Source organism: Polypterus senegalus, chromosome 15 (assembly GCF_016835505.1).
Source record: "Polypterus senegalus isolate Bchr_013 chromosome 15, ASM1683550v1, whole genome shotgun sequence".
Taxonomy (NCBI): Eukaryota; Metazoa; Chordata; class Cladistia; order Polypteriformes; family Polypteridae; genus Polypterus; species Polypterus senegalus.
Window position 1 is genome coordinate 79,056,834 of NC_053168.1, and position 14,127 is coordinate 79,070,960.

Consider the following 14,127-nt stretch of genomic DNA (forward strand, 5'->3'; position numbering starts at 1 on the left):
ATGGAGTTAAGAGATCCACCAAAATGTAGTTGAAGGATATGAGGCTCACAAGTAGGCCAATGAAAATATGATTGAAGATGATATCACATTAAATGAAAAGATTGGGTTTCACCTCAAAAAATACCTGAAACCATGGAGAGCAGAGAAGAAACATTTGTAGCAAACAGTTTCACCTGATTAAATGCTTGTTAAACCAGTGATGTTGATGATGATAATGATGATGAAATCTGCACATGACAGGATGTGTTCTGTAACTAACTGTTCAAACTACTTAACATCCTTTAGTTTTGTTTTTTAACAAGTTATTGACATTGTGTAATAGTTAGATCTCATACTAGAGAGGATAAAAGAGTTACAGTTAACCCTAAACCATAGCATAAAGTAAAAGTCTTAAGAGATATATATGTACTAAAAGAGACCACACAATGTCATTCTATTTTTTTTTTTTTTTTTTATTAATTTTATTACAATCAATACATAGCAATCAAGTTTTTACAAAGAAAAGAATTATGTTAAGAACAGATCGATCCCCACCCCTGAGAGAGAGAGCAAGCCAAACGGTGTAAAATTTAAGGCTTGTAAAAATACCTAAATTAATAAATTCTCTGTGCTTTATAAACTTATTTTAAAATATTACTGATTAGATCCTGCCATGTTTTGAAAAAAGTCTGTACAGATCCTCTAACTGAGTATTTGATTTTTTCCAATTTCAAATAATATAACACATCGGTTTCCCACTGACTTAAAAGAGGAGAGTTTGGGTTCTTCCAGTTTATCAGAATAAGTCTGCGTGCCGACAGTGTAGTGAATGCAATCACAATTTGTTTGTCCTTCTCCACTTTAAGCCCTCTGGAAGAACCCCAAACACAGCTGTTAATGGGTTAGGAGGGATTGTGAGTCCAAGGCTGTCTGAAGGTAATTAAAAATTTTTGTCCAGAATAATGTTAATTTGGTGCAGGCCCAGAACATGTGACCCAGTGAGGCTGGGACTTGGTTGCAACGTTCGCAGGTTGGATCATGCCCTGGAAACATTTTGGAGAGTTTTAGTCGAGACAGATGTGCTCGATATATAATTTTGAGTTGTATAATTGTATGCTTTGTGCATATGGAGCTTGAGTGAATTCTCTGCATTGCTACTTTCCACTCCTCTTCTGATATATTAATTGAGAGATCTTTTTCCCAGTGTCCTCTTGGATCTTTGAAAGGAAGGGATTGTAAAATGATTTTATATATTGTAGAGATGGAGTCTAATTCCTCAAAATTGAGCAATATTTTTTCCAGTGTGGATGAGGGTGCAAGATGAGGAAAATCTGGAAGGTTCTGTTTAACAAAGTTCCTGATTTGAAGATAGTGAAAGAAATGTGTAGCTGGAATGTTAAATTTGGAATGTAATTGTTCATAGGATGCAAAGATGTTGTCTATATAAAGATCTCTAAGCAAGTTAATTCCAAATTTTTCCAGATATTAAAACTGCATATGTTTGTGAAGGTTGAAAGAGGTGGTTCTCTTGCAGGGTGCCACAGAAAGAAGCTTCTCCATCTTAAAATGCTTTCTACATTGGTTCCAGATTCTAAGTGAGTGGAGCACAATTGGGTTATTAGTGTATTGCCGATAACGTGTGTTTATTGGAGCGCAGAGCAGGGAATACAAAGAAGTACTGCAGGATTTTACTTCTATTGCGGTCCATGCCTGGTTCTTATCGACTGTATATTTGCCGCCCAGTAATAAAACTGGAAGTTAGGTAGAGCCATGCCGCCTTCTGCCTTTTGTCTTTGTAGGGTCGCTCTTTTGATGCGTGGATGTTTAGAATTCCAAATAAATGAGGTTATTGTTGAATCTAATTGCTTAAAGAACGATTTATTAATGTATATTGGGATGTTTTGAAATAAAAAAAGGAGCTTAGGAAGAATATTCATCTTAACAGTGTTAATTCTTCCAGCTAGTGTGAGATGAAGGGTTGACCATCTATGCAAGTCTTGTTTAATTTTTTCCATGCAGACGACGAAATTTTGTTGATATAGAACTTTATGTTTACTTGTGATGTTTACCCCGAGGTATTTAAACTGTTCTGCAATGATAAAAGGTAGGGTGTCTAATCTAATATTATATGCTTGAGAATTCACTGGAAAGAGTACACTTTTATTCAGATTAATTCTGAGACCAGAGAGGTTTTGAAATTCTGTGAGTGCTGCTAAGACTGCAGGCACAGAATTTTCTGGGTCCGATATGTACAGTATCATGTCATCTGCATATAATGAGATTTTCTGTTCCAGTCCTTCTCTGCTAATCCCCTTTATCTGATCAGAATTTTGACAATGTATTGCCAGTGGTTTAATGGCAATTGCAAACAGCAGCGGTGACACAATGTCATTCTAAACCTATAAACCTATTTTCGTTAAAACTTTTCAATGTAGATCATCATGATTGATGATGATTGTATAGTTAAATTAGAGAGAGAGGGGCAGTATAAAACTGAAGTGCTGTTTCTGGGAGATGGTTTGAAACACTATAATGTGTTATGAAATCTAAGCCATGGATACTGGTCAAAATTTCTTGACATTTTTGTACAGTAAAGAGAAATGTTAAAAATCATCCATCAGAAACCTCTTAATTACTGTAGCCTTGTTTCTGCTTTGGACCAAACTGAAAACAATAGGTTGTCAACTAACTTTGACCCTGAACGAAGAACTGAAACTGGGCTGCAAAAAGATGCAAACAATGACCTGCACCTGTTTGAACTGAGTTGTCAGAATCCTTGTAAATTGTGGTGGAATGCTGCCCTCCTGAAAAACACGTGTTTGATTCTTGGTTGTGTTCTTGAAAGGACTTGCTCTGTTGATGGCCTGGAAAAACAGAAGTACTACCAAATCCATTAATACTGTAAAGTGTGAAAGTCCTTGATTTATTGCATGTTTGAGGAACATTTTATCAGTACATCTAACCTTTGTTTTTTTTTAAGATCAGGCAACCAGTCAGTCACACAATCAATTTAATGTTTATTGTGTAGCACCATTAACATCATGTAACATTACGAGGTGCTTTATATGGACGACACAACATCAAATTTAATTTAACACAGAAATATTAGAAATGCACTTTTGGCAGAACCCAGGAGAACATTAAAGGTATCCACAAAAAAGTTACCAAATAAGACCTGCTAAATCACATTGAATGGTGGGGACTATAGAATTTGTAGATGAAGGGACTGTGATATAAAAGCCCATGATGTCCATTACAGTGTCATGGGAAATCAGAGCTTACTTCAACAGCATCAGATGAAAGGTAAGAAATAACAGGGGATTGTACATCTTTCAATTGTAGAACACATTTATGTACAACCTGCACTCACTTATACTGAGTCAATTCAAAATTGCTAATCAATGTAACTTTCATGTCTTTGATGTAAAGTGAAACTGGAGTGCCCAGAAGAAACTCAGATACAAGAAATCATGCAAACTCCACATGAACAGTGACTAGTACAGCATATTGAACTTAGACTCTCAGAGCCATGTGTCAGTAATTCCAACCACTGCACCACAACACTACCCAAAATAAGTACATGGCAAGTACAAGAAATTAAGACACCTATGTCATATTGATGAATGATTATTAATAATGATATTCAATCACACAACCCTTCACCTACTGTAACCCTTTTTAAATATGTTTTAATCCTTTTTTGATTTTTTTCTACAAAAATTTTAATCCGAAAATATTACTTTATAAAATACAAGAGTATATCAAAAAGTAAAGGCAAATTGAAAATTTCATGGTATGCACAACAGATAGATGCTGACACAATACAACATGCTTGCAATGGCTTATGGGTAATTTGAACATGTATAGTGAAGAGATCTGCCGCTAGTGTACTTGAAGCCAAGGTCAAATGAACATTGATGCTCCACTATAATATTACACCATTGTTGAACAGACTGCCATAGTAAGATTTCTTTGGGCTGAGAGAGTGAAACCTGAAGAAGTTCAGCGAAAGCTGTTGGTGTAATCTGGAGTTGAAAACAGCATGGCGCAAGGAAAAGTTTATGAATGGGTAGAAAGTTTAAAGCAGGAAGAACAAGTGTTACCAATGAAGCCCGATCTTGTCAACCATCAACGTCACGCACACAAGCCCACATCAACATGGTGAATGCCTTCATTAGAGAAGACCAATGGATTGCATTGTCCACTGTTGCTGCACGTTTGGATATCAGCTATGGATGTGCACATGAATCTTTTGGTGAATTTCTGCAGGTTTCACTCCATCTACATAAAGAAATCTCACTACAGCGCATTGTTCAGCATTGGTGCAATGTTCAACCATCCATGTTCATTTAACCTTAGCTTCAAGTAGACAAACAGCAGACGCTGTGCTGTGTGTGTTTTAACTATTTATAAGTCATTAAAAACATGTTGTATTGTATCAACTTCTATCTGTTACAGTTACCACCTAATTTTCAATTTGCCTATGCTTTTTGATTTACCTTTATAACTAAAAATGGATAACATTTTCAGTTCTTTATGATTTTTGGCTAATGCATTAATTACATGAACTGTATATGTTACACCATGACACTCCGTGAGGGCTGCCCAAACAAAAATTTTGCATCAGATTTTCAGTACAGTACTACAAAATTAAAATGGAATGCCTGAAACATATTCCATTTCCTAGCACGCATATCTTGCGGCAAAAAGGATCAGTAATGAATATTCACGGGTGGTTAGAATATATTCAAATAAAACAATGTTAATAAAAGTGCTGTTAGTCTGTGGGAAAAATTTTTTTGGAGGAATGATGAAGCTATTAAAGAAGTGGCTTAGAGGGTTAGAATGGATTAAAGAAGGGTATATATATATATATATATATATATATATATATATATATATATATATATATATATATATATATATAGTGAACTTGGACCCGGACACACACAGACGGACATCTTAAATTCACCACACACTGTTTATTTACAATATTTACACAAATTAAAGTCACGTGCACAAACCCCAGTGCCTCTTGCACCGATCCCCCAATTGTCCAGGCCACACAGTCCTTTGTGCCTTTCTCTCTTGACTGCCTCCCGTCCTCTCTCCAGCTCTGTCCACTTCCACCCGACATCCACTGCTGACTGGAGGGAGGCGGCCCCTTAAATGGGAACCCGGATGGGCTCCAGCTGCTTTCTGGCAATCAGTCCTGGCCACACCCCAGTGTGGTGGAAGTGCCGGCTGTGTACCCGGAAGCCGTCCGGGTGTCCCCTGTTGTCTTCCCCCCAGCACTTCCTGGTGTGGCGGAAGTGCTGGGCTCCAGGGTTCCACAGGCACCAGGGCGCCGCCTGCCGGTGGCCACGGGCCCCTACAGGGTTGGGCTTCCAAGCCCCCTACCCGTGGCCCCCAATACAACCAGGGCGATTGCCCCCTTGCGGTCTGGAGGAGGCACAAGCCCTCCTCTGGTCCTCCTGGGCGTCCTGGCCGGGCTCCAGCCCCGACCGGGTCCCACACGGGATACTCCGGCATCGGGGCGCCGCCTGGCGGTGGCCACGGGTCCCTACAGGGCTGGGCTTCCAAGCCCTGTACCCGTGGCCCCCAACATAACTAGGACGGACGCCCCCTCGTGGTCTGGAGGAGGCACAAGCCCTCCTCTGGTCCTCCTGGGCGTCCCGGCCGGGGACCACAATATATATATATATAGAGTACAATACAAAACAAAGTCTGTTGCAAGACTGTTGAAATTAGCAGAGATTATGTTGAAAACAGTAAATACATGAGCATGTTATAACATTTCTGTAATAAATTACTAGCAATAAATGTTTTCTGGGAAACTCGTATTTTGGTGAAAAGCTTATGAAGTAATGGTGTTTATCTTTTTAAACATAAGATATTTTTCTTTTATGTATAGTGTGCTATCTATTTATCTGTCTGTCAGTGCTGTCTCTTACTTCTTTTGCCATGCTTACTGAAGCAGTTCATTTTCTAAAAACCCACCTAGGAAAGCATGGAGTTGGTATATAACAAATCGAAGCCAGTGGCTGTGACGGGGATGGCATTTCCAACGGGAGACGTTAACAACTATGTGGTTGGGAGTGAAGAAGGCACAGTATACACCGCTTGTCGACATGGGAGGTAGGTGATTTTATGAATATGCTTTAAAAAAGATATTTGTTAGACTGTTAATTACTTGAAATTTTTTATTCTAATGTTCTTAAACCCATCTAATCCAGCTTAGGGTCACAGGGTAATAATAAGTAAGAAAATTAAGGGAAAGCCTGCCTAATCATCTACCATTCAATGATGTCATGGTCACCAGACTGACATTACAGGGCTATATTTCATTTAATTAAAAGCACTTGCAATGGAATTTGTAAGAAATGGTAAAATAAACATGCCATGATCTAGTGTGTATTTTTTATTTTTTGAAGCTAATCCTTGGTCTCAAAATCCTTTTTAAAGATGGTTTTGGAGTCTTGAGGAATCTTGTGATTATAAGCCTCTCACAATGACATTTTGTTTTCCTTGTGGGTGCTGCCAGGCAGTTGCTATCACCTTACCAGTATAAAGGACAGCATCGTGCACTTCCTGATTTTCCAAGTTTGTGAATGTCACAAAAACAAATTTCTATTATTACGTCCTCAAGAGTTTGACTATTTTTGTAATAAATTATGTTCTATTTTATGATGATGATTTTTGGAGTTTGTTTTGGGTTTTCTTAAGTTCTTCTCCACCCAGTTTTCACCTTGGCTTGCGCTATTGTAATGATGAATTTCCTGATTCCCGTTTCTTGAAGAACAGCTACCACCCTGTGCACTCAGCATATAGCAGTGCTTACCTAATGTGTTCACTGACACTGAGTGCTTCTCCCTAGTTTTTCTTAGGCAGGATTAGAGCTGCTGGTTGCACATCTAAAGCAGGACTCCAAGTAATATTAATTTAAACAGAATACCGTGGAACCTCGAGATACGAGTTTAATTCGTTCCAGCACTGAGCTTGTATAGCGAATTTCTCATATCTAGAACAAACTTCCCCATTGAAAATAATGGAAATCCAGTTAATCCGTTCTGCACCCCCAAAAATATCAACATAAAAATCAATTTTCCTAACAAATAATATTTACAAGTGGAAGCTCGGTTTGCAAGTAACTTGGTTTACGAGGGTTTTGCAAGACGAGCTAAATTTTTTAATTAATTTTGACTTGATAAAACGAGCGATGTCTTACAATACAAGTAGCATGGATACACTTTGTCTGCTGAGCGTCATGTGATCATAACTGAGCTGATGGTTCTTTTCTCTCGTGCTCGTCTCTCTCTCCTTATCTTGCTCGCTCGCACGCGCCTCTCTCTCTCTCTCTCCTTATCTCTCTCGCTCGCGCGCGCCTCTCTCTCTCTCTCCTTATCTCTCTCTCTTTCGCTCTCTCTCTCTCTCCTCTTGAGGGCAATCGTCTCCTATTCTCCGTCTGCATGTCCGGGATATTTTTGGATACGCTTATATGGCGAAACAATGAAATCACAAGCTCACAAATGCGTAGATCCTCACGCTATGGGAGAACAAGGAACACTGAGTGAGCTGACAGGCTGGCAGCATCAGCTTGGGTGAATCCCCGAGTCGAGGCGGATCGGGAAACGCCTCACGCATACCCACAGCCTGGCTCGTGGCTCTTTACGTGAGCCAATGCTCTTATTTAGATCCAAATTTTTCGCTCATACTTTCCTCTTATCTTGAATTTCTCGTGTACAGAGGTGATCGTATCTCGAGGTTCCACTGTATTAATTTTATTACCCTCATATAAGAGAACGCTAGATCACAGAGGTATGTTGTCCCAAAGAAAGCCGTCATCAGAGTAGTATATGGTTGCAGACTGGGGTACTTATCTTCGGCAGGTAAGCTCCACAAATCTACCTGAAGGTTCTGCCTGCCTCTTAATTTCAGCACAATGTTGTTTTGCAGGGGCACACCACTTCCAACCACTGTTGGAAGAGAGGTTCAGTTTTGGTTTCAATGTCATCCACAGCAATTTCTGTACCACGTTTAAACCACATGAATGGCAAAAAAAGTTAAAGCGTTCTGAAGCCAGTGAAACAGTTTGCAATACAGTGGTACCTTGAGATACGAGTATGAGTTTTTTGAGATACGAGCCATCACTAGGTTGATTTTTTACCTTAGGTTACGAGTCAAAACTCAAAATACGAGCCATCAAAGAGCTTGTCGCCGCACATTCTGAGGAACTGACGACGGAGGAGTTGACGGAACTACAGACACAGCAACATACGGAGGTTCTGCAGGAGATCGGTATTGCAGAGGAGCTTATCTCTTCAAGTGAGATAAAGGAAGTGTTGGCAATGTGGGAAAAAGTTTCGGACTTTATTGAAAAAAACACCCTGAAAAAGTTGCAACTGGTCGTGCAGTGGCACTATTTAATGACACTTGCCTAACTCATTTCAGAAACATTCTAAAGGGGAGGAAGAAAAATCTCCTTGGACAGGTTTCTATTGAAACGCCCTTTGAATGAAAGTGATGAAAGTGTGGCAAAAAAGAAAAAAACCAGTGAAGAAGATAATTAAGTTAAGCAAAAGTGTAGTGTGACGATGCAGATTCGTTCCATGATCCCTTCTTGCTTCTGTGAACCCTTGAACCCGACACCGTCGGTAATGTCACCCATGAGCTAGGCAGTGAGGGACAACAATGAAGCAAGGGGATGGTGCAAAAATTGCTTTTTTTTAAAACAGCAACAACAAAGTGTCCATATTAAATAAAGTGCAGGGTATCAAAAGTCTTCATTAAATAAATAACCCATTAAAACAAGTGAAAAGGTGGAAGTTAAAATCCAATACAAAATAAATCCTTTAAAACCTGAGGTTATAATAATGGCTGGAAGCAGTCTCTTCCAAACACAAAGCATGGTGCCTTTCTACTGATGACTCCCCTGCTTCTCTCATGCAGGCTATGCACCAGGGGAGCCACCCTACCTGCAGCTGACCTTCTCTCTGCCTTTTACTGCTGGTCTGATCACCTCGCTGATCCCTGGCTCCGGTGGGCTTCACCAGATTGTGACATGGGCTCCCCCAATGACCAGAGCGCTCATGCAGGGGGGGTTAATTTCCCAAGTCCCGACTCCCACTGCCGTCACTGACCTTATGAGGCGAGCCATCCTCCTTCCGGTCACTCCCGCTCTTCAAAGTGCTACCAACTGCTCCCGTGGTGTCGGCCAAAAACCCCACGAGCGCTCACTGTCCGCTCTAACCACACTATCACACCCTCTCTCTAAGCCGCGAGTGCGACGATTATTTATTTAAAAAGTGGCCTTTTTGACATGAGCTGTGGACCCGCTACACCACATCACCGCCAACATCTGTTTATTTCTTTAGATTCTTTTTTATGTATTAGGTTTTATTTTGCTTGTATACAATATTTGTTCATTATAAATAAATTTTTCTTATGTTGAAAATATTTTTTAAAAATTGGGGTGTTTTTGGGGGTTGGCACAAATGAATCTCATTTCAATTAATTTCAGTGGTGAAAATTGATTTGAGATACGAGCATTTTGACTTATGAGCTTGGTCACAGAATGAATTAAACTCATATCTCAAGGTATCACTCTACTTTGTTTTCTCCAGATATAATGTACAGTTGGCCTATATACATTTTGCCTTGATGGGCAATTTCTGGGTGCATATTTTTAAAATTTCGCAGATGAATGCACCACATTTTTGGAAGACAGGAGGTGCAATTGTCCTTTGAAAGTATTAACTGATTTGGGCTTGTCCATACAGTTTTGTTTTTGACTTAGAACTAGGTTGAACTTAACCTATGAACCATTTATCATTTTCATGAGTGAACACCAGGAGTCACTGTTGCCCCATAAGACCCAACAGACAGACGCTGACACTGGGTAAAAGCACCAAGAAGTTTTCTTTTTTATTCTTTTTCTTCTTGGAACAGTGCCTTCAAAGCACCACATCCACCAAGCACACAATAATCACCAAATCCATCCATCCATCCATTCATTATCCAACCCGCTATATCCTGACTACAGGGTCACGGGGGTCTGCTGGAGCCAATCCCAGCCAACACAGGGCACAAGGCAGGAAACAAACCCCAGGCAGGGTGCCAACCCACCGCAGAATCACCAAATCAATACAATAATTTTCCTCCTCTCCTCCCAGCAAGCTCTGTTACACTTCCTCCCATCTCCGGCTCCATTGCTGGGTTCCCATCAGTCCTTTATATAGTCCTGGCCCCAGAAGTGCTTCTGTTCTTCCTCCCACGTGACTTGCCAGCACTTCCGGGTCAGCTGGAGAATGCAGGTTTTCAATCAGCTCGGAAGTACTTTGGGGCTTCTGTTGTCATAGTCCATTAGTACTTCCGGGTTAGGCGAGAATTTGTTTTTCCACCAACTTCCCACAGCGTCCCTTGGCGGCACCCACATTACCCAGCAGGGCTGTATTGCCGAACTCCAAGTCCCATAGTGCCCTGCGGGCATCCGGGGCACCGCTGTAGTCCAGGGATGCTGCCATCTATTGTCTTGTGGGAGGCAGTGTCCTTGATAAGCTGCCTTCCCCCATCCTTCCCTTACTGGGGTGTCCTGGCTGGAATAAACTGCCAGCCATCCCTTACACATGAAATCAAAAACTCTTTTATATCTCAGGCAGACGTTTTCTAAATTGTTGCAAACGTTTACCACTCATTAGCTATCTAGTCTTTGTGTGAAGCAAAAGGCTTGCATGTTGTATTACCTTTCTTGTAAGTGCGCACAGAAAAATTGGCCTTGAAGATTTTTTGCACAGACAGCATTCAATCTTTATTGCAACAGCTATAACATTCTTCTTGTTTAATGTTTTTCTGCACAAACCTTTAACTTTACACAATATGCACACTTGCAATGAAGATTAGTGTAAATAACAGAAGTTGTAGCAAATACAACTGGGCATGCAAGCAAATGAAAGCCAAATGAATTGAAAATCAAGTACCCAATGGTGTATGTTCTCAATAATTCATCTAGTTCCCAAAACAGTGCATTCAATGTAGTAAAAGAAAGGCAGAGAAACTGCATTGGATGTAAGGCATCAACCAACCCTGGATAGAGCAGCAGTCCATTACAAGCATGAAAACAAATTTACATTGAATACAGCATTCTTTGGTGAAAACAGTGACATGCATACCAAGTTTGCCTTATAAGAATAGCAATTTAGGAAACTATGGCACAAAAAGCAGACAGTTATTAATACTTCAATTTATTCAATAGAATGTACAGGTATTCACTTAATGTGGAATTGCTAGCAATTATAATGAGAATGAAATTGCTGCTCGCTCACATTTTCATGTTTCACTCTTCCTTTTAAAGGAGAGCTTCCTGGGTAAACTCCACCCTTTCCTACCCTTGAACATTTCTAGTTGATCCTCCATTAGCCTCCTCAACATGCAACACCTCTATTACATCCTATGACTATGAATTATCATGTATCTAGTAAAAGATAGCGTTACAGTAACAGAATAATTAACAAGGACACAGACACTCTTGACTCATACAAGGGTGACAAATCAGAATTTTATCAAAAGAATGTTGCAAATATTTGAATCCTCTAATGTCATTGTTAAGTGCTCACAAACCTACCACACACACACACACACACACACACGTAGCTGATCTGCAAGACTAAAGTGAGGCATGGTTCCCTGTTAAGCTCATTGAGCCATGCAAACCTTGGTTGTAGTGCAAACCTGGACAAACAGGCAGGCGAGAAGCCATTCAAGCTGGTCAAGTCAAAATGTATTTTATTACTGCCCATAATTTATTAAACAGGCAGGTCAAGGTATTCTGACTGCCAGGGAGCATGCAACACACTTAAAAACAAGCAAAATAGTAAAAAGCAGAAAAATCTACAAAGAATCAAAGATACCATTAGGTGAAACACACAAAGAGAGTTCAAATGGAGCTTTTACAAAGACACCCGGTACACATTTCTAGAGCAATGTCATCATCTAAATTCCCCATTTTTACTGGCCCTGGATCTTCTCTTTATGTGACTGCTTTGTAATTAGAGTCACCTAGCAACAGACACACATAGACACATACTGGGGCTTCTTCATACCTGCGGCAATATGCCTTTATAATGCCTCACTGTGACTGCTGTTTTATCTTCAGCCAAGTTTTTTCTCTTTGTTTTGTTATTCTTGCATATGCCTGAGGAGGGCTGCTGTTGTTAGTTGTAAAAAGCTAAACTTCTCCTTAGGACAATATCTATCTATCTATCTATCTATCTATCTATCTATCTATCTATCTATCTATCTATCTATCTATCTATCTATCTATCTATCTATCTATCTATCTAAAAAGTCAAGGGCAAATAGCAGGAAAAAAAGAACGGGTGCAGAGAGAAAGGATTTGTTTTCTTCTATACCATACTTGCAATCTAAGAGTGAATTTTAGAAAAGTTTTCTCCTTCTGATTGTTAAATTTTGTGATTAAAACCCACTTCTGCGTTAGTTTATCCTATTCCAGTTCAAACATGTGTTGCCTGACACGTAAAGGCTGGAAAATAAAAGTAAAATAAAACTTTCTGTAAAGCACTAAATGTGCTGCTTTTATGTTACATAATGTGAAGTGCTGTTTTTTCATTCCCCCTTTCCTTTTGTTGTTCTGTTTTCATTTTTGTCCAATGTTTGTAGATTCTCTCCAGCCTAGTGCCTTTGGAAGTGAAGCCATCTTTGCAAATGAAAACTCTCCGGCGCTGCGGTCATTAAAGCTGCATTTACCTGAGAGGATTTTATGAGCTCCAACTCATTTTCAGTGCTCTGTTGGCTTTAGTTAAAGTCAGCTGCTGTGTTTTTATGGCCCTTTCTTTGGTATTTCCTTAATGAGACTTTTGAATTTTTAAATTTGGATTTCTTTTTTTTTTTTTTTGCATTGTAGCTTTTGCTTTTGTACTTTGAATGAACGTACTGTTGCATATGTTATTGACAAATTACTTTTTTTACTTATTTGCTATTTGTTTATGTGCTTTCATTTCATTCAATTTAATTTCTTCTTTTTTTAGCTTTCCTTTCTTGTCACTGGTTTAGTTTCAATATTGGCTAGTATTTTTCACTTGATTTTGTATGTTTAGTTATTTCATTTAAGTATTAAATTTCTTGATTTATTTCTTTACTTGGCTTTATTAGTTAAGCAAATTATTATTGTTAGTGGTTCTTTGATTTTTTTAAATCTTCAAAAAGAGAAATTTAATAGATAATCTAATTTACCATTTAGTTTACAAGGAATTTATTTGGTGGTTTTGGTCATCCCTGCTGGGACAGAAATGTAAATAGCACATTGTGTTTTAATAACTAAAAGAAGTCCCAAGCTAAAAAGAAGCTAATGATATGAGATTTAAGTAGAACTGCAAGGGCTTGCTTTGCTGACCAGAGCATATGAAATCGGACATGAGTGCCCACTCACACAACTAGCTTCTGCCAAAAAATATTTAACCCTACAACGCCTGAATTTTTAATTTTGGGATTTTTTTTTTTGTTTTTTGTTTTTATTCTTTACTTTCATAGTTGTCAATATATATTACAACCAAAATATATTTTAAAAATATAAAATTTGCAATGTTTTTTTAATGTAACCAAATTGTCACATTCGTCCATGGATTTATAATACAAGAATAAAAAAATGCACCTTCATTTCTATATAATTTTTCATCTTATTTTATTATTAAATAAAAAAGCAAACTGAAAACCTATTTTATTTATAGAATATAACACAAAAATTATTTGTTTATAATTTTAGTTAGTGTGAAATTGAACAAAACATTTTTTTTGCCTTTGCTGCAGACAAATACTGGTGCAGTCTTGCAATTTACATTTTTGCATCTTCCTCTGTTTGTGACCTCAGGGTAATGGTGAAGACCATCCAAGCGGGTATCTCTTCCAGGGATACTTTTGGTGGCAGGACCTCTTCTCTTTTTGTTAGCAAACTTAACATCAGTAGAGCTAGTAGAAGGTCTGCCTCTTTTTGTTGGTCTATTACTTTTTCCTTCAAGAAGAAGAGCTTCGGCGATGCTCATTTTGAACTCTTGCAGACTTTGGATCTTTTTTTTTTTGGTAACTGAAGGCTCTCACAGTCTCTACAATAAAGTATCCAAGAGTTCACAACAATCA

At 38.9% G+C, this 14,127-nt stretch overlaps 1 protein-coding gene across 8 annotated transcripts in view; it reads left to right on the forward strand.

The window, feature by feature from the left end:
- The window catches only part of LOC120515735 (cytoplasmic dynein 1 intermediate chain 1), a 459,517-nt gene that overhangs the window by 330,053 nt on the left and 115,337 nt on the right, over positions 1-14,127 (forward strand). For all 8 annotated transcript variants that reach the window (XM_039737005.1, XM_039737006.1, XM_039737001.1 and 5 more), the window contains one exon: positions 5,984-6,117. In XM_039737005.1, coding sequence (XP_039592939.1) covers positions 5,984-6,117 — 134 coding nt within the window. The remainder of the gene's footprint in view (positions 1-5,983; positions 6,118-14,127) is intronic.